Genomic DNA, 21923 nt, shown 5'->3' with positions numbered 1-21923 from the left:
AAAAAAAAATGTCTATTTTAGTAGTCAAATCAAAACACCAAAGAATGAAGAAAAGAGAAATCAGTCCAGGATGAACTGAAATATAATTGTTTGGGGGACTGCACTAATAAAAACACCGAATAAATCAAATGGGGAGAGCTTTTAAACAACAACAAAAGAGTTTTTGTTTAATGCTTTTTCATTCTGAAATGGAAAGTAAAAAAAATATGGGCTAAAATATATTTCATTATTTCCAAAATAGTATACCGTTTAGAAAATGCCAGTGGTAGCAAAAACCTCCAATCCTGTTCCCTGTCCTCCCATCACTCTGTTTTCCAAATTGAAGGTGACCCAGATTCACTAATAGTTTTCTTCTCAAAGCTCTGTTTTACAATGATACTACTACTGGTTTGAAAAAACTGGCACGGAATACCTAGCATATTTGCTAATGTGGAACATGGAAATGAATATCCATTCCTGTGTCACAAAGCTATCTGTTCCCTAAACCACTGTCTGCTTAGTCCTATCACCTTACCTTCAGCAGATACTAAGTATTGTTAGGTGAAATTATCCAACACTGAGGACCATAATAGTGGTAATTAATTACATTCTATCCTATGGCAGTGAGTTTCATAGGGTGAGTACCCACTATGTGGTGGTGATATTACTGTTACTATCCCACTCTGTTTCCTACTTAAAAGACTGAATGAGCAGCAGTATCTACACACAGTGACCAGCTCAGCATAAATATGCCAGGAAAACTTCAGGATAATTATGTTTTAAACAGGTCCTGAACTACCTAATAATTTATCACGTCAAATGAAACAAAACCTTGTGGAATTAAACGCTCTTGTAGGATAAAAAAGTATGTATTTGAAAGCTCCCTTCCATGGAAGTTCCATGCTATACCTCTAACTCCAATATTCCATTTATCAGATCTCTTCAGTGTCCTTTATTAACATTTTTAAGGCACACTACTAAATTGGAAAACCATTCTCAGTGCTGGCAGCAACAGTTGGAATTTACTTCATTTGTATTTATTCAGATTTATGCAAACAAAAAATCCTGAGAGCATGCCAGCCAGACCTAACCCATATTAAACCGCTGGAAAATAACAAAAAGACAGCTGACTCTGCTTGGTCAGAGCAGAATTCCATCTGGCCCAGCATCCTACACCTTTTTCTATCAACCTGATAAAGCAGATGCACCTCACAGAATGTCCTGAAGGTCAGCAATTCCTGGGAAGATGATAATCTCTCAGGGAAAACCCTGGCAGCTACTGCCAAGAAGGCATGTCTGAGGCCCCTAAAGGCACCATACCATTGCGCTGTACTTGTCTCCACTAAGAACGGCAGATTTGCATTTCTGTCCTACTGCACTGAAACATAGGACAATCCCAGCCACAGTGGAATCTGGAGCAAATAATTTCTACAGCTTTTGCTTTGCAAGATCTGCTGGTGTAGAGCTCTCCTGTGGACAGACAAAGAGTTCAAATTCACCAGCTGCCACTGGGCATGAGCTGACACAGTGCCAAGCCTAAAGCCATTTGCCAGCAGGCCCTCCAGTGCTGGTGCATGCTTAAACCCATTTGTACTGTCCTGTAATCTGTCGTGGTTTTTGTAAACAAACAAACATTGTATTTTCACAAAACCGCTGAACTGATGTCTCACTCTCTAATCAGAGTGGTTTTAATGCTGCAGTTCCTTGAGAGTATCGGGAAATGCCATCAGAGACCTAATAAAAAGAGATCTCTGGTGAGGCAGCTTTGATAGAATGGATGTTTCCTACTATTGACTTCAAAGGAAAGAAAGTGAGGCCGATATTATTGGTTTTTTAAAGCACTCCTTTGGCATCAGTGCATGACACCCTCCACTCCAAAAGCTGAAAATACTTTCCAGACTTCCACAACATTCCCTCGAGTCAGGCATGGAAACCTATTGTTTATGTGAAGTAACTCAAAAGCATGTAAGCTGGTGCATGCAGACCTATTTTCCTTGCAGATGCAGGATTGTCCCTCAGACTCATCTGTAGATGTAGCCTGTAGAGATCTCATTACTCACCATGCATTGCTAGACACATGCTCCCCACTGACCACAGACAGCATAATACTTGCTATCTACAGAGAACAGAGATTCCGCATTGGTTTCCTTAGCAGCAGAAGCAATACTACTAATCTGCTCAATAGGCGCCTTTCCCCCATAATTGTAATGTTCAGGTTGCTGCCCGTGAAGTTTTACAAATGTAGCCGAGCCTTCTGATGAAAGTTTTCACAGGTTTATGACATGTTAAACCACCTGCGTCAGAGATGTACAGTAAAAATAAGAGGAAGTACAGCCAGACAGCTATCTTTTGTGTAATCTGTACAGAAATCTGTTTCATAGGTAAATGCAAATGGTTAGTTTGTGCGATGTAGTGATTTGAACACAAGATCTGCATTGGAATGCTGGAATTGCCTAAAGGTGCCTTTAGGCAAGTTACTTATCTCTTCTATGTCTCAATTTCCCCATGTGTAATGCAGTACCTATAGTGTCTTGCCCTTAGGGATTCAAAAGACCTGACTACAAACAGCACAGGTGCTGAATTTCACTGTACAATACAGCATCCAAATCATTGCACCAAGGCTATTCCCAAACTGATTATGTTGCAAATACACAAGAAAAGATTCTGCTTCAAAGTCTTAACTACCTAGGCAAGTACACAATGTGACAGACAGGTCTAGAATATACTCAGGAGGCATTTGATTCTTTGAAATACATGAGCTGGAGACATGAACAATGGCTATTATCACTGTCGATCTCCCTTCATGGATATCACACATATTACGATACCAAATTTCTATAAACACTAATTGCATATGTAGAATTATGTACAGATAAATGTATTTATCTCAGTCATGTCTGTGGAGGCCTGCAACATAGGTTCCCTGAGCACATATGCATGCAGTGATGGGAACTTAATTTTCTACTCCCTATGAAGCCACAAGAATGCAAAAGGGTAAACTATTAAGCCAAGTATGGATTTGCCCAAATCAAACAATTCCAGACAACTAAATGAACAGCTCTATATTTACAATTGCAAGCAGAGGCTTAAACTAAGGATGCAATATCTAGAGATCAGCAGGGTTCTACCCACTAAAGTATTGGAAGAACTGAAGGATAGAAAAAGATGCATCTATGAGAATATATATATTTTTTTAGAATAAAACCATTTAAGCTTGCTAATTTTTGCTGTCTCAGACAATCAAAATTCCAATTGTCTGGGACATCAAATCTAAAAAAGCATGAAATTAATCTTCAGAAGTTAACGTCTTAAAGGCATTGCATCATTATTTTTGTTGGATATATTTTTGATTATAATGCAGATGAACCCCAAATTTAATAAAACTAAAATAACATGAGTTAAGTATGAAACATAACAGGATATTGCAAAGAGATTAGGTAGTTTCCTTTAGACTACTTGCAGAACCCAAGGAAAAACCAAACTGAGGGACACAATGACGAGAAGGCACCACTTAATTAGAATATTAAACAGAATATGAAAACAGAATACTCATAGTACCGGTTTTGGCAAGGAAACACAGCAAGCAGGATATGGACCCAAAACATCAGTAGTTCTCTACACTAGATACTGTTTTGCCTGTCGACTCGTAGTAAAGAAAGAAGCAGGCTAGCTAAATTTAAACCAGCTGTAACGATGAGAGTGTTACAGTTGGACTGAAGGAAGCTTACCTCATGAAAGTATTGTGGAAACTGCTGTTGGAAAGATAATAAAAGGATTAACTGCAGTTTTAGTGAACCATTTACTTTTCAATCAAAATGTCTCATGTATTTCCTGTTCTCAAGTAGCTTGAATTCCAAAATTCCTTTGTCTATTACAGTACATAGTAGCAAAGCCTGTCATAAGAAATTAATAATTTTACATGGAAAAGTACTTTTATGTATGAGGGTGGGGTGCTGCTCACTGTTAGCTTCTCCTGAGCAGTTCAATACATAGTCAGCCAGTAATCTTACAGAGGGGAACAAAATCAAGGGCTTAAAAAGAAAATACAATGGGTAATTGTGAACAGAGAAAGAAAATCTCCACTACAAATACCAAGAGATGTAAAGTAACTTTAACAGGGCTACAGCAAAAATGAAACAAAATCTCAGACCTCTATAGACAGAGAATGAATTGCCTTCCTAATTTGCAGGAATAACAGCACAATTATTACCACATCAAAAGAAAAACCATCATTTAAAATGACATGACATCACTGCACAATGAAACACTGCACAGCAACCCTTGTTTAAAGTGGAATGGAATTCACTGGGCAAATAATCCCCACTTGATATTAATAACTTTAAGGAGCTGTGTTGCAGCTTTGGATCTTGTCCCTGCCAGATCAAGGACTTTCCAGGGTAGAAAACTAAATTTGTAAAGACAACATATTTTTCACGTGCTTCCTTGGGTCCAGCTTTACTTCACATAGGATTCCAGGTTGTAACATTTAATACATGGATACCTCAGCTGACAGTGGAAGGCTCTTACTCTGGGAATAGAAGAGTTAACTGCAACTTGTGCAATGTAAAACTCCTAATTCTGATTGGGCCATTCCATGTATGGGAACAACTACAATATCTGCTCAAACAAAACAGATCTTTATGTACTTATATGCCAAGGCTATATACATGTGCCATGAAGGCTGTCTGCAATATCAGGTGCAAAGGTTTTTCCAACCTATTCACAATATTAAGCCTTGAGATGTTATCAAAAGCCAGTTCTTTAACGCAGATGAAAATAATTGAAAGTTGGAAATTTTCAGCATTTGCTAAGATATTACATGATTTACTGTCTCTGGTTTATCCAGTTTCCTGCAGAAATGGGAATGTAACATTAGAAATCTGCTATACAATACCTGTCAAATATGCATTTGGCAGAAAAAGACAAAAGTTCCCTCACCCATGGAGGGAATGCTGAATCTTTCAGCATCATAGTAAAGCTAATCAGGGTTTCATATTTTAAGTATTTCTTTTTAAAAGTGTGAGATCAAAGTGGGAAGAAGACTGACCTCATTCCACATGATAAAAACACTAAAACCAAAAAGTAGGCTAAAATAAAACCTGTGAGTATGCTTTCACAGCTTGCTTATGCTTTTGTTTGGAAAGAAGCAAGTAACTTGCATTATCCTTTGATGATTTATGCCCAAATAAAAGATATACATAGGAAGTTAAATTCCTTTGTACTTTTACAAATTGTGATTGAGGTACTTCTGGAAATGAGCAAGTCAGTTCTTTCTCTCAAAGGAAAAAGAAACAGGTAAGTCTTAAGAGTATTTCCATTTTATCTTGGACAACTCAATGGTGTTCTCTAAGTATCTGCATTGTTTCCAGTATTGTTTTAGGGAACACCCACTGAACATTAAGATATCATTCTTCATTTATCCAACAGAAGTAAAAAGATAATCAGGATGTTCTACAGAGAAAAATTTTCTCTGTAAGTGGTCATTTTGAATACTGTTGTTTTCTTCCTTCTCCCTTCCATAACCATTGCAGATCAGCAAGCTTTTCCATTGACTAAATGGAAAAAAGTAAGCTTTTAACATAAATATTCTTTCCTATTCCCCCATAGAAAGATACAGCTTGTCATGGAAAAGTTTGTCTTCATCTAACTTCCTTACAAGCATTTTCCATTATACCATTCTCTGATCAAAACAATAAAATAGACATATAGTAAAAAAATCTGCCTATCAAGAACCACAACCTGCTGCCATAACCATTCCCTTTGTTTGTACTTATTTGTGTGTATGTGCGTGCATGCATGCACGTGCGCATGTGGGTGTTACAAACAAGACTTTCCAAATTTCATGGCCCAATTTGGAAGCTTATGTCAAACTTGTTTTGCTTCATCTGTTTCAGTCAGGGTCTTATATCATTGTTGTTTCAAACATGTGGAAAGCTTAATGGAAGTAATTAACTTTTATTTTAATTTGGCCATATTGTCATCATGGTGGGCAGATGCAGAGATGGTGCTATTCCCAAGATCCTCTTTTTGGAACACTGATGTTGTTTACATCTTCTTGATCAGAAGAGAACAATGGGTTTTCCATATTTTTAAAGCTCTGTTTTGCAAATTAAAAAAGCCCCTAACAACCTTTGAAAATGTAATTAAAGATACTCCTTTAATTCTTTTAACTGTTTAAAATCCTTTAACAAGTTTCTTTTTCTTTTCTAAACTATCATTTGAAACGTTTGCACTCATAACTCTATGGGTTATTGTTCAGCTGAAGGAATGAAAAGAATTTCATTAGATGTGTTTTATGTTTCTTGATTAAAAATGTCACCCGAGGCTCAGTGACTTTGTTTTACGTTAAATGACTGCTGCGTGCTTTGATCATCACTTTATTAATGCTTTAATGAATGTTAAAAAAACTAAAGCACTGTATTAAAAGTTAAGCTCTCATATGAGGAAACTGAATCTCTTTTCCAAGAACTACAGTATTTCTTACTCAAACACTTCCTTCTAGATTAAGGTTTTCTCCAATTCCCCTTCAGCCTGCTGCAGACTAAGTTAAGGAAAACACAACAATTATGTTGGAATAAGACTGAAAAGAGAGCAAGAAAGAGAGCAGAGCAGTATGTTTCTATTCAAACAAATATATTCCAGACTTACCATGCACTTGTTTGGTTTTTCTCCAGAATGAACCCTCATATGAATCAGCAGTTTGTAACGAGCATTGAAGGGTTTATATCGGCGGACACAGCCTGCCCAAAAGCAAGTGAAGTCCTCTCCTTTCCGTTGATCGATGTGGGTCTTTTCTATGTGTCTGACCAGTTCGTCTTGTTGGTCGTAAGTGGCACTGCAGTCAATCCACTGACAGACCTGTTTGCCATTGCTGAGGTCCTGATCGTCCCCATCACTGGGCTGAAGGGACTTCGGAGACATAGAGGCGTGTAAGTGAGGCAGTGGCCCTTGAGTCTGGGTTAGTTGCTGGTGTAGATGGTAAGGCGGAGGCAGCCCCTGATGATGTCGGAAAAGATCAGCAGCAGAGGAATAATCATCAGCTGGTTCTTGTTTTAAGAAACTCACCTTCTGGGTACTGTGCAAAGTGTTTTGATGAGGAATGCTAGTACCATTCATCATAAGGCTGAGGCTTCCATTCTCCTCAACTTGCTGCATTGGTATCTGCTCACAGTCACTTCTGTCACATTCAGTGGAAACAGGTACAAGACATGCTGGAGGGGAGGGAATACTGCAAGGGTTTCCAGGCTGAGAGCAAGACTGGGGCCGAGAGGATTTTTGAGCACTGTGATGACTGATCTCCACTGGATGAGAGGAAATGCCAGCTGAATTAGTTCGCAGTCCATTCACACAGGTGACCAGTGACGTCTGTGATGTGCGGATGATAGCTGTAATATCAATTCCTTCAGCCGAAGACGGCACAACAGAGATGCATCTCTTCTTCAGATTGCTTGTTTGTAGCCTGGCTGAGTGCTGAGGGGTGCCAAGTGACAAAGGACTCAGGGAGGAGCTATGTTCATTATTAAACAAGTAGGATGAAAGTGAATTTGTAAAGCTATTATTCATTAGGTCTATTTCAGGATGCAGACTACCGGAGGTTCTCAGCTCCATCCCCTCCGTAATCCTCCTATGTGTGGAAGTCTCAGACAGAACCTTATAATCACTCGGGCATTCTTGTTTAATGTGCTGAGCTGGGTGACTTCCATTCAGGCATGGAGCAGCAGAATCTACTGAGTCTTGAAACCTGGGTGACCTGTAATACAGTGTTCATTAAACATCGCTAACTACCACAGGATTTATGATTTTTGTATAAGACACAACACTTGTTAAGCCCTGGAGAATGGAAGCACTTGCTCTCTGCTGAATTTTGCCTGTCTAATACAGCAATTACACCAAAAAAATCTGCAGTGCTTCCTCTACAACCCTTGTAAAGGCAGCATCATTTTACACAGGATTAATTTTACACACTGGGTTACGCACAGAACAGACAATCTTCCCTCCACTGCTACGGGCAGTTAATCAATCACAATCTAGGTTTTCAATGCATAATAGATCGGGCAAAACAATAGCTGAGAATGAAGTTTGAGAGCTTTGGGCATTTTTTAATTATTCAAATATCGGCATTTTCCTCAGAGCACACTGGGAAAATGCCTTGGCATTCTTTTTCACACAAATCAAAAAAGGCTAACTGAGCTTTGCTTACATGTCAGAGAGATGCCTTCCTTCACTAAATTAAAAAGGGAAAAAGATCAGTGGGGGAAAAAGGAATACAAAGAGAGAACAGCTCGCTTTCAAGCAGTGGTCCAGAGTCAATAACAGATCAGCTGAGTATTTACTTCTAAGAGGTCTGCAAAAGATAACTAAATAAAGTTCACAACTGGTAGATTTAAACTGGCAGTCTATGCATTCCCATTTCCATTTTTCGTATTAAAGTCTACATGGGTCTGCAAATCAAAAGACTGTTCTGCAGAAGTGATTTTTAATCTTTTTTGGTGTGCACTGAATCCAGTCACTCAGGAAGCAGAACCTCAAGGAACGCCATACAGACATCTCAGAAAAACCTTTGGGAATGCCTTTAGGAAATGTTTCCTCCTAACATTTTCTTCCAAGCAGTTAGCAACTGGTTTATGCCTTAAAATAAAACATTTTATCTCAGCTATAAACATTTACTGTGGATGACCCAACTGTGTGGTTTTTCTTAGGACCAGAGGGTGTTTCTTACATATCCCTAAAGCATGGGAGGGTTTAACCTATGGCTTCATCATGCAGAGATGTGCCAGACCAAGAAAAGGAAACAGTACATCTGTGTGCAAGAAAGCTGTACGTGAACTAATAAACCCTCCAGAGAGGTGCTCCATGGCTCTTTTGCTGACATGTTCCACTTAAATGAATTTTATGCTTTTTTGATGCTAGCACCGAAAAAGCTGAAGAAAACCTGGCCATTTGGCAGCTTGCGTGTGACACAGCAGCTAAGACAAATCTAACACATTTTAAAGCATGAAACACAGATATGTAAGCTATTTTGGACATATAGATATATTAAACTGATTATATAATAAAAATGCTCAATAACATACATTTATTTTACAACTTAGATGATTTTATCACTATTATTTCCATTAATCCACCACTAACGTTAAGACAGGAAGCTGGGACAGCTTCTAACACCTCCTTGGTAACAGCTCTCAAAGAACTAGCAATTATAAAAAACAAAGCAACAAGAAAAATCCTCAAAAAGATTTATTTCTCATGAAATTAAGGTTGTCAAAAAATGACACCTGTGTGAGGCACACAACTGCCAACACTGCATTCACTAGTGACAGGTTTCTAGAGCTCCAATGGTTTGCAGCCAGTAGGGCTTGATATAAAAAACCCCAAACTTTAATGTCATGAGAGAAGTTAAATCCCCCACCATTCATTGCTATAGAACAATCAGATCTTGCATTTGCCACCAGAAATTTAAAAAGAGTACACTGCAAAATTTTAGAGGTTTCCATAAACCATTAGTTATAATTTCTCCCTTTAGGTTTGCACAGTTGGTCTCACGGTAAACTTAAAGCACCTGGTTTTGCAGATGGTAAATTTAAAGAAAAAAACAAACCAAACAGTATTCATACATTATTTTTTAATATTTATAGAACCATATGTCTGTAAAGTATGTGTCATAAGCATACGTAAAAACCTTTTATTGCACATGTTTGGGAAACCCTGCCCTGCTTACTAGTAGCTTCATTGCTCAGTAGAAAGTGTGCTGTTTTGAACTCATTCTGAGAAAGGTTTTACAGAATACCATGCCAGGCACAGTATTTCCTAGTATTTAGTTTCTTCTGTATGAGAACTCTTCTAAATAATTCAGTTTGTATCACAGTTTAGTGGTCCCAAAGCCTCAGGCTAAAGTAAACACAACACATTTCTTACATCATATAAAGCTAAACCAAGCTTTACATTTCAGCCTGTGATAACTGGTGTCATATTATTAAGCTTCACGTAAAACTCCCATTTTGCCAGAAATCCAGGTGAGGCGTTCAAGCTGGAATCAGAGCAGAGTACCTGCAGGATAGATATGAACAACCCTGTCCTGAGAAATACTAGGTTCCCAAAACTCCAAGGGACATTGATCTGCATTTCCAGCACAATATCTTACTCAGGATCGTATTGCTGTGATGCTGCAGTGCAGAATATAAGACACACACAAGAGGGGAGTTTTGAACCGAAAGGTTCAAAAGCAAATGAGATGAAGGCACTGACTTCATGCTTGCCATTCCCACAGCCATGTCTTATCCATGCTCTGCCTGCATAATGATAAGCACAGACTTGCTTGTGCAGGTCAGAAGCAAGTCTTTTCCAGGAGCTGCATTTTTCTCTGTAGCACTGTATATTTAAATACATTATATACCCTGTGTTAGTTAACTCTGTTGGGAGAATCTGGCATTCTTTCAATTTCCCAGTGTTTGAGTGTTTGGGTACTTAATGTTGAGGTTGCATTAATGCAAACTTCCTGTATTCCCAGCAGAATTTTGCCAGCACTGTTCTAGGGAAAGCCCTGCTCGTTCCTTCCAGGCTGGGGGGGAAGGGGATGGGGGCAGAGGAGTGGCACAGAAACTAAACTGATGTGAGAGGGAAACAAGGTGTCTGGCATCCAACTTGCTGGGTGACTCCTCTTATACGCATTTGACTACGGGATCAGGTTCCAGGCCTGGTACACACAGGCAGTGCTGGGTAAGGATTTACAATTGCTGGACAGTAGCCAAATAGAAATGCCTATGAAACAAACAGCCAAGAGGAGAGCAAGAGGGACAAAGGATAGCAGGACAGTGTACAGAGCACTGTGTGGACATGCATATCAGCATGAGCAGCTCACAGAGGCTTCCAGATGAGCAACCCTGGAAGGGAGTGGGGTCAGCAGGAGAATACAACCCACAAATCTCTCTTTGTAGGGAGCATCCATGTAACCAAGGATGGACAGTCAGAGGCAACAGAACTGCTGCTTAAGCACGTGAAAGCTGAGTGTGAGGACTTTGAAGAGTAACAGCAGCTTCTCAGAGGATACTAAGGCAGTGTTTCCAAAGAGACTCCCTTACGTGGTAATTGGAGCCAGAGCACGAGGCCAGTAGCACCATGCCAGAAGTACTGCAGTTCCCAACTGCCCTCAGAGGAAAAGACGACTGTATCTGAAATCTCCAGATTATTTACAAAACATACATGCCTTCAATTGCCACTGTAAATGTGCAATCAGTGATAACTGACAGTTTTAAGAAGCTGGAGGGGATTGTTCTGCTGCACATCCAGGGACATTTTGCAACACTATCTGACTGCTCTCATGTCTTCCCCGGGTTTTATATGCCGAGCACTGAGCACAGTGTGGGCAGGTTTGTCGTGTCTGATAATGGATTATTTGACAAAAGGCCAACAGTAGCTGTGTGTTGACTCCAACTGTGGTAAGGAAGGTATTAGGACTCCAGTCCCACACACTTTGCATTCACAGATACCATGTAGCAGCAATTATGTTGCACAACTTAAAAACTATTAACTGAGTGGGGAAAAGGGGCCAGGAAGAAGAGTGACTGTGATTCTTGGATTAAGGCAGTCATCCCTAGAATAGTTTCCCAGAGAAAGTGATTCAAGGAGAAGCTGAAGCTGAAGGGGATAACAAGTTTCAGTGCACTGAGGGAAAAAAGGACAAAGCCAATCATAACCCCAAATCCTGAGGGAGATTTTGGATTGCTAGGGGAGGTGCTCTCTGGTTTGTTTGGGTTTTCCTTGGGCATTCCATATCCTAGAAATGCAGAGTGGTTCAAAGCTCAGCTCAGAGAGATTGTCTGAACTTGTATCTCCCTTTATTTCTGTGTTGGTCATTACAGCTGGACAGAACAACCAAATAAAGTTTGCCCTGACTTCTGTGCGCTCCAGTGTCTGTCCACTCCAGCTCTATTTCTCTCACCTATTTTCTAATGGAGGGTGAAATCTGGGGAGGCACAGAGCACTCTTGGCTCCCATTGACTTCATTGGAACCTGGTGGCATTCACCACCACCTCAGTTATGTTCTCCTGCTTTCAGATCTTCAGGGAAAGACCATGTTTTCTGTTACTTGCTTGTCAAGTCAAGAACCTTTAGCATCATAAACTCCATGAACAGAAACTGTCCCAAATGCTGTCCACCTTTTCTCACATGCCAAAGTTTTAGCTCTGTACCTGTGTCTCGTGAGTACACAGTGATAAAATTAGATACTGTGCCTATGAGGTCCATAGAGCAGAGGTGGGGATTGGCTTTACCTTGCAAATCCAGTGCAGACAAAAGTATTAGCCAGGTGGACATACAAGCAGAGCATGACCAGTGACACACACAAACAACCCATAAAGGAATGGAAGGGTCTTTCACGATATTCTCCAAACATTTCCAAACAGTTACAGCAGAGCCTCAAGGCTTTAGACCATGCTACAAAGCAAAGGGGAGGGAATCAGGCCTATCACCTGCTACTTTCTCATGTTATGCAGCAGACAATCCTTTATGTTGTTCTGGGAATCCTCTTCCAAATGGGGGCCGGAAGGGGTTCATATTTCTGAAGGTGGGTACTGTGATGCCTGGTATGCAGGTGTCTATCATTTCCTCATTATAGATTTTACAAAAAGGTTCAAAAAGATCTAAGCAGAGTACTCTCTTCCTCCTTTTGTTCGCTCCTTCCCTAATTATCTTTGTTTCATAATTGACTTCACTGACAGAATAAAAAAAGGTTGATAACTGCCAGTCCCACGTTGAACCATAAAGAAGCTAGAGAGGAGCAGACTTATATCCAGCTGCAAAAGCATCTACAAATCTTTGTAGCAATAGCAGAATATTTTGTTTTATGGCATGGATATTATGCCCTTTTCAAACAAACAAACAAAAAGCTCTTTCCACTTGCTTGTCATATTGCCGTGCCTCCTCCTCCTGAAAACACAGATGTTCTTACCCAACCAGTAAATGAAAAAGGGGAAACAAGACATAAATACGTATCATAAAATCAGAAACAGTCAGATTTCCAAGACCAAGCTATAGGCCGTATTTCCTCTTGTTATGACCATGGAATCTGGGCTAGATAGTTCCATGCACAGAGTGCCAATTATTCCAAGTATCTAAGATAAAGGCTGCAACATTATTGAGGTTTTTCTTTTCTACAGCTCTTCAAAAACGTCAGGATTATTCCATATTACATCCCCTGCCAAAAATCAGTGTAATTAAAATAGATGGACAGATTTTAATTTGTAGCAGGCTTCTATTCACAATGGATGTCTGTTTAGGGTACTTGTTTAAAATCTGGTAATGTTAAATTTGTAACAACAACAAAAAAATAATGGAGTTCTGTGTTTTCATATAATTAATTTATAGCAAATGTTTAAATAGATATTCTGTTCATAGCATATCCAACTACAGTGTGTATATCAAAACCAGAGACCAAATTTTCACATTAGGGCCTTAAAAGCAAATACCAAGGATGTGGCTCTATGGGAACATTGAGAATACTTCATTAAAGGAAAGGCTGTAGAAATAAAAGTGGCATTGGCTTCCTGCAGGTTTGGTGGTGGCACGCCAAATTGCCATATGGGAGACATTGGTCTGAGGGTAAGTATCATCCCTGCCTTCCAGGCTGCAATTTGGAAACAACATGGTATTTGGGTGGAGGTATAGAGGAGGCGAGTCTGACCCTACTTAAGCCCCTAGCGAAACTCTCATTGACTTTTGGGCATGCTGGAAGAGCCCCCCCCCCAGAGAAGCTGTATTTAAACTTCAATTCAGGGGGCTGCGGCTTCATACTCAGTGACTCTTCCTGGCACTGCCTCGGACAGTTGCCTGTGCTCATGTGCAATGCGAACCTGCAAATGAGCAATGCAGTTAAATCGGCATCCAAAGGACTTCCAAAATGAAGTGAAAGCCAAAAATACTCTTATAAATGTAGCACCCACGGAGGCTATCAGGAACCAGTTGCAACAAAGAAGCACTCCAGAAGAGCAAAGTATATCAACTGATAAAACTTGCAGGGATACCTTATATCCGAGTGCGTCAAGTTCAGCTGACCAACATGAAGCAGTCTCTCACAGGACAGTGGGTGGTCTCGCATAAGTGAGTTTCCTGTGTGGATGAACAGACCTTGTCTGCAGACAGGTACTGAGCTACTTGTCATCTCCATGTCCATCATGTTCTTCTTCTCAGAGATCAAATTACAATGATTGTAGCCACCGTTCACTGTCAGAAAAAAAAAAAAAAAAAGCAACAAAACCTTAAGGCTTTGACTAAGAACCCTCTACACTGACTATTGCTTTGTATACTCGTTTTGAATCTCCTTGCAAAATTCCTGTAAACGACGTGGCAGTGGAAATGCAAGGTTTCACAAGGAACCAAAAACTAACTGCAAAGGAATTTGGATCTGTGAACTATGACTGTTTATTTCTCATTTTAAGTTTTGTGGCTATTTTACACTTCATAATCTAACTCAGAAGAACTTAGTCTAATAGCTTCCTTTCCTTCTGTGTATTTCTATAGTAGAGTCTTGCCTGTGTTGAATTTTGGAGAGGGATGTTTCAGAGTCCCTTTATTTTCAGGGAGAGGAGCTCTCTGAAAACAGTGACGTAAGTCAAGTTTTTCTTTGCAGACAATTATCTCTGTGATTATGACTTTAGATGGGCATGTTTTACTTTACTGTCAGGTCAACAGTGTGAAAAAATGTAACTAACTTTGTTTTGATGTATATATTTAAACTGTATTTTCCAAGTAAGATATTACAAAATGCTCATACTAATAATAATAATACACACTGCTCTAGTGGATATTAATTTTACTAGACTTGGAAAAACAGACTAGAGCTATAGCAATAATCTTTAGAAATATATATATAACCACAAATTATAATCTAGCTAAAAAGAGAGGACAACGAGGGAATTGAGAATTTTGATTGCATTGGTCAAACACTAGCAATTCCATTTAAAGCATAAACTTTAGTTGAGTTCTTTACCTGTAGTGAACTAGTCAAATACTCATAGATAAGTATGTATAAAAGTATTTGTGAGAGGTATTTCAGAGGCTAGCTAAAAAAGTACAATAGCCATTCACCGTCATTTTCACTACTGTATATGAAACATGCTCCTAAAATACTAGAACTCCCTCTCATCTGTTTTTTTCATGGAGACAAAATGTAATGGTGTCAGATACTAATGGAAAGCATATTTCTGTAGTTTTCATACAGAGCCCAGAAAGTAACTCCTTCACCCTTGTACCCAGTGCTCATGGTGATGGGTACTATAGAGCTAGACTGCACTGTAGTTAGCCCATTCTCTATGGAGGCACTGAGTATTGCACACTGAGGAAGAAAACAAATTCTGCAGTCAAAGTGACAGAAAAGATAAAACCTGTGCTCAGTTTCATGCAAATCACTGATACTCACAAGCATCAAGGTTTGTCCTTTATTAACATATCACAAGGCATGATTCATCTCAGCATAGTTTTGCTGTCTATATATCTGCAGGTATATACTGATACAGAGTCATGGAATTATTTGAATTGGAAGGGATGTTTAAAGACTATCTAGTGCAATCCCCCTGCCATGGGCAGAGACGTCTTTCACTAGATCAGGTTGCTCAAAGCTCCATCCAACCTAGTCTTGAAAACCTCCAGGGATGGGGCATCCACAACTTCTCTGGGCAACCTATGTCAGTCTCTTGCCACCCTCATCATGAAAAATTTTCTTCCTTATACTGAATTTAAATCTGCCTTCCTTCAGTTTAAAACCATTGTCCCTTACCTTGTCACTACAGACCCTAGTAAAAAGTTTTTATCCATCTTTCCTATAAGCCCTCCTTTACATATAGAAAGGTCACAATCAGGTCTCCCTGGAGCCTTCTCCAGGCTGAATAACCCCATCACTCCCAGTCTTTCCTCACAGGAGAGGTGCTCCAGCCCCTTGATCATTTTTGTGGCCTCCTCTGGACCCACTCCAACAGATCCATGTCCTTCTTGTACTGGGGGCTCTGGACCTGGACACAGCACTCCAGGTGGGGTCTTAGGAGAGCAGAGTAGAAGGGCAGAATCACCTCCCTCGACCTGCCGGCCACGCTGCTTTTGATGCAGCCCAGGACACAGTTGGCCTTCTGGGCTGCAAGCACACACTGCCAGCTCATATAAAATTTTTAACTCACCAATACCCAAGTCCTGCTCTGTGGGGCTACTCTCAATGAAATCATCACCCAGTCTGTACCGAGCTTTATACCTATATAATACAGGTATTCTATATTTTATAGGTGTATTACATAATTAAACAGATATCACAGTATTCATTAATTATATTTTCATTATATAAGGGTAAGTAAAATTGTACTCCTGAAATTTTGCAATTGCTGCCATTTTGTAACATCATTTACAAAGTTCCAGTCAGATATTGTGCTCATTTTAGTCAGCACAGTAACTCAGAGCAAAGGTACCCTTAACATACATGAACCCCCATTTCCTCTTTGGACAACTGCTACTGCTTGTGGACTTGGCAATGTTAGGTTTACGGTTGGACTCAATGATCTTAAGGTCTTTTCCAACCTAAATGATTCTATGATTCTAATCCTACAGTAAACGAAAGGCAAGTGGGAGAGTCTGAGTTGCTGTGGTCCTCTATAATTACAGTCTATGAATGCTCTGAAAGCAATGAGAATCACGTTCACAGTTTTGGTAAGTATAAATGAGAAGAAACAGGTGACTAGGGAAAGCAGAAAAAGTCTTTGGTAACTGGAGAATTTGTGAAAAGGATCACAGCACAAAAGTCCATTCTCCTCCACTGGCTGGGCTCCACAGCTTGCCCGTCATGCTCCATGGCACCATTGTATCAGGAAAGACCATAGCAGATGAAGACGTAGTCCAGGCAAGCATCCAGACCCATAGAAAAGAGTGGGTACATGTGACACCCAAATTACAAGTTTCATGAGGCATTATTGTGACATTTACAGAATAGAATTTCCTGTTTCCAGTTAAAAGTTTTCAGTGTTTGGCTGATACACTACATTTCTTGACCATTTATTTATTTGATTTTTATTTTTTTAAGAAGTCAGAATCTTTAACATTGGAAAAACAAGACTGGGTTTTTCCTATCCAGCTCCATCACAATACCAAGGCATACAGTAAGCCTTAGGAAGTATAGGCCAGAATTATTTTATATAAACAAAAAGCCCACATAACTTTTTTTTTAGGAATGTCACATGAGATTTTAAAGAGAAACCGATTTGTTTTTAAACTATACAACATAGGCCATTAGCCTTCTTCATGGTAATTAATATATATGTTCTAGTTATTTCAGATTTATATTCAGAGACCTGAATTCAGTGATACTATGTGATTGTTCTGAATGACTGAGGAAAGTAAGAAGCTGTACAAAAACAGCATCTTTTGGCCTGTGCAGGGCAGTCAGTTGTGTTCGGTGGTTTTGGACCAAGGCATTTAAGAAGATAGCTTTGGATGCCTTTCAGCTTATAGTGGGTGTCCGCCACAATTGGCTTTGCCCTGCTTGTAATCATGACATAAATAATCATTATATCCTCTGGAGTCCACAGCTCCATCAGGCTTTATTCCATTCCTATTCTGGCTTCATCCCATCATAATTTAACTCACTTCAGTGGTAGTATCTACCTTAGCAAGACTGTAATTAGACTTGTGGTTGTTAATTTGTATAGACAAATCACATTTAAAGGGTATGTAAATACACTGTAGAACACTGGTGAAGTAAGTTTTATACACTTTTAAAGGCCACACCACCAAGAAGTTAGTAAATCAGTCATACTTACAATACTCAATTCCTCACTTTTTCCATCAGCAATGTTACCTGGAATATATTCAAGGTGTATCTTCCCTCCAAAATACTGTGGATTTTTTAAAAATGTTTAAGATTTATACTGGATTCATAATAAAAACACTTTCTTTCATTCCCCAAATGACACAAGTCTGAAATTCATTAGGGCTTTCTAAATATGCATTTTATCAATTCTATCATATTATCAAAACACAGAAACCTGAAGCTTCCACCAAAGTTCAGCAATACCAACTGCAGCACACACCAGTTCCTATTTGTGTGAAGATGGATATTTCCTAGAATAACATGAACATTATCCCTGGGTTGTCAGAAATTATCATCTTCTCTTGTAGCTGTCAAATCAGAAAATACATTTTTCTCCCTGCAAAGGAACAGACCACTTATGCTAAATCCATGAAATTATGTTTCAGCCAATTCACCATACATTTGCTGTCACAAAGTACCTTACAGATTTATTAGCAAGAGCTAAAAATTTCTTGCACAACAGTGCCTTGAGTGAAGTTGCACTTGCATCAAAGCCCTCTGAAATGTGCCCACCACATGGGAGCTGGAACAATGACAGACAAGGAACAACACCAGCAGCTCACTTTTTTTTCCCCTCATAGCAACTAAAAGAAGAATCTAGAGATTGTCTCTCATCACAGACAACCAGAGTCACACTCAACCGTTCAAGCACAGGTGAAAGCAAATTCATTGCCTCTGAAAGAAAGGAAAAAAAGTCAGAAAAAAACCCGAGAACAGAATCTGGCCCTTTGACAACTGGCTGGTTTATACAATATTAATATCACTGGCTGGCATACAAAAGATTTAAGCATTTTCCATGTCTGGAACTAGATCTCTTCTTTCACTGGTATCAAGGGGCCTTTAACCTACATACTGTAATTTACCAGTAACAGATGAAAAGAGCACATACTCCCTGCCTTCTACCAGAGGGCTCACCCTGCTTTCAGTAGAACTATAGCTATTTCATAAATCCATATAAAAAACTAATCCTAATTTACAGAGAGTAAATCTAATAAAAGCAGAATGGTTTCCAGAAGGATCTCATGGAAGTGGAATCCATCAAGGTAACTTTTGTCTTTCCCTTCTTCTGTCCTGCAGTTTTGATTTATATCTTTACATTTAAACGCTCATGAAGGGAACGGAAGAGGTTGATACAGTAGTGTGCAAAGGCTGCAATCAGGCAATTCCTTCCATATGAGTAATCAAGTTAGTTCAATTTTGGATATCTTGCTTCTTTCATTCTGGTGTAACTGACTTTGGGGGTTTTTTTTCTGGATTTATGCCAGCTTAAGTCATGTGAGAATTGGTCCCATTGATTGTGATAAGGCTATATGCCTTAGGAAGGATGGCTCACATCCTCAGGTTCTGCAAAGTCAGCCCTACATTTCTTGCTAGGGGTAAATTCTCCTAGAGGAAAACAGAACATCTCCTCACACAAAGGGAAACCTGTCTGTATAACACTGAGATCAAAAGTTAAAACAACCCTTCGAAAGGACAACAGCTGTCTTCCCTGGGGAACACCTCGTTTACCATTCAGGAAGGCTTCATTCTTACTGATAAAATTGGCTATTAAGGCTAGGAAGATAAGAGCAAGAACTTACCAAAAGGGTGATTATTCAACAATAAACATGTTGCTTTGGAGTTTACCTAATTAAAGCCAATGAGAAAATAACTGAAATGATGTATAATTGAAATGACTCACATTCAAAATAGAGATAGATTTGAAATATTTGCCTAACATAGTTAGATATCCCCAGAGCATTGTGTGTTTTGCGGCGAAGACCAAACTAGGTCATTTGCCTTTTTTTTTTTTTTTTTTTTTTTACTGCCTCATTCTCTTTAATTACTTTTTTTTAAAAAAAAATGCCATTCTTGGTTTTGTTTAGACGCAACATCCAAAATTTACCACGACAGCATTGAGAAATGGAGCACTGTTACTGGCAGCTGGATGAGTCACGTGAGATGAGTGAAAGACCAAACAGTACCAGATTTTCTCAAACAAGTGAAAATCATCCACACTGGAAGAGGGCATGGAAGCCCTCCACTGAGAGAAAATATTAACTCAAAAGGTGCCAACACAGCGAAGCCATGTATTGTAGGGAAGGTACTTAGCAATACCTTAGCAACCTGTTCCATATAACTAGTGCTGGATAATCTCCATTACTGTATGGCTGCAGTGACTGCCACAACTGTATGGTCAGTAATTTAAGAGCACCAACAGATATGCACAGCACTATGCTGCCTGCTTGAAGGCTCCAATGAATGAACTGAATGCTTCAAAACACAGTGTCTTCAAAATGATTCATGAACATAGAGCATTTTCAACATTTTCAACAACAACAAAATCAAAACTTTCCCAAAGTTTTTATGCCTGTCATGCCATTCTCTGTGGTGAATGGGAAGGCTTGTCTTAACCCTGCAACACCAAGCTCAAGGGACAGAAAGGTAGCATATAGGCTGGAAAACATACACTATAGTTTTCTTATACCTCCTACAAGGCAAGCTCAACTGTGTGATCATGTAGACAGATTTCCTATACCTTGTGAAAAAACATGGTTTCTCCTTTAGTGAGAAAGGAGAAAAAAAATAGTGAACCACTATTAGAAGGGATATGAGTTTGGGTCTAAGTTTTTCTACTATGGACACAGCTTAAGAGAAGGAAAAACACTTTAGTAGGCTGGTGTGATCAGCCATGTATGACATTACAGACTTAAGCAAACTTTCCTGAACCATAACATTGTTTTCACTTAGATCTTCAAGCTCATAAGATATCCTAAAGGTGGACTGCCAGATCTTGCCTGGAGACCCAAAAGAGGGCATGTTCAGATCTTTTCTTGACCTCTTTGCAGTCATTTGCGCTATCTGGTACACAACAAACCTCTAGACATTTGGGCTTCTTACCACCTGAAAGAGGGAAGTTCTGCACTTAAAGAGATCTTTGCAATAATTTCTAATTCAGCAGAAGACTTCCAATAATGCTTGACTATGAAAGATTATTTTTTGAAAATCACACAAAGATGGTATGGTCCCAGATTATCCAGCCATGACTCTTCACGTATGTAAATGTATACTCTCACAAAGCTTTGAAAACTTTTTATTACAAGCTAAGTTTTACCCTGTGTATTTCTGGAAGTCCTCTCTGTGTTTTGATATCATCTCTGTGTGCTATCAATATTGTGCACCACTAGGTTTCTTTCCTGGGGTAGAAGGTGACAAGAAACCCCTTATAGATGAACAGTCCCACAGCAGTTCACTGAGGTGGCAGAATTCCTTCCTTGTTCCATTAATTATCTGAGTCTTCTGTGATGCACAGGTAGTAAATGCAGGATCTGAACATCATGCTGAGGAAACAACTAGTGACTACTAAACAAAGTCAACTCAAATATAACTGTGCAGTCCTTTAAGCACATTGGGCAGCCCGTGGGGTCAAACATTGATTTTCAATATGATAATTTGTCACCCATAGCTCATTTGGTTCATTTAGACTGGCAAAGGCAGGCAATTTTTTCTCTCCAAAGCACCAGAAGAAGAGATCTCTGAGTCCCTTTTGTTGCTGTTTGTCCTTAACTGAGGACTGAAGTGGTTAACAAGAGCAGCACTAAATTTTCACTGCTGGATTCGAGAGTTCATATCTCAAAGATGAACGAAGCACCTCACACCACATTCCATGTTCACCCAAGATCTCTGTATCATTTACAGCCTGTTCACGTTTTACAGACTTGGCTTCACTTGTTTATACTGCTTGTACAGTATCTTAATAAAAACACAGTGAGAGCCAAAATATTCTTAATTACAGAGCAGACCATACTGTACAGTGAGAGTCAAGTGAAGATCCAAATTGTCCTACATTTGTGTATCAAAAAAGAAGTGGCAGACCCTCTGCCTATCTGAAAATAGATACAGGTGATATGAATCTATAAAAGATCAGGGTTAAAACCAACAGCATTCAATAAGATTCAAATAAAAAAAGAAGGATTTCTTTCCTCCAAATTTTTTTGAACAATGCTATAAAATCCTGTAACAGAAATACTTATTTCTTTACTTTTACACTGATGTATGAGTGAAGACAGAAGGGCTAAGAAAACTCTTGTAAACTCAAACAACATAGCTAGTGAAATAAACTGTC

At 39.2% G+C, this 21923-nt stretch overlaps 1 protein-coding gene across 10 annotated transcripts in view; it reads right to left on the bottom strand.

Annotated features, from left to right (window-relative positions):
- Window positions 1-21923, bottom strand: part of GLIS1 (GLIS family zinc finger 1) — a 214094-nt gene that overhangs the window by 99413 nt on the left and 92758 nt on the right. For all 10 annotated transcript variants that reach the window (XM_080406199.1, XM_080406201.1, XM_080406202.1 and 7 more), the window contains 2 exons: window positions 13998-14196; window positions 6628-7729 (listed from right to left, as the gene is read on the bottom strand). In XM_080406199.1, the coding sequence (XP_080262325.1) occupies window positions 6628-7729; window positions 13998-14196 (1301 nt within the window). The remainder of the gene's footprint in view (window positions 1-6627; window positions 7730-13997; window positions 14197-21923) is intronic.

The sequence above is a fragment of the Falco punctatus genome (assembly GCF_963210335.1).
Source record: "Falco punctatus genome assembly, chromosome: 11".
In the NCBI taxonomy this organism is placed as follows: Eukaryota; Metazoa; Chordata; class Aves; order Falconiformes; family Falconidae; genus Falco; species Falco punctatus.
This window is presented reverse-complemented; position numbering and strand designations above follow the sequence as displayed.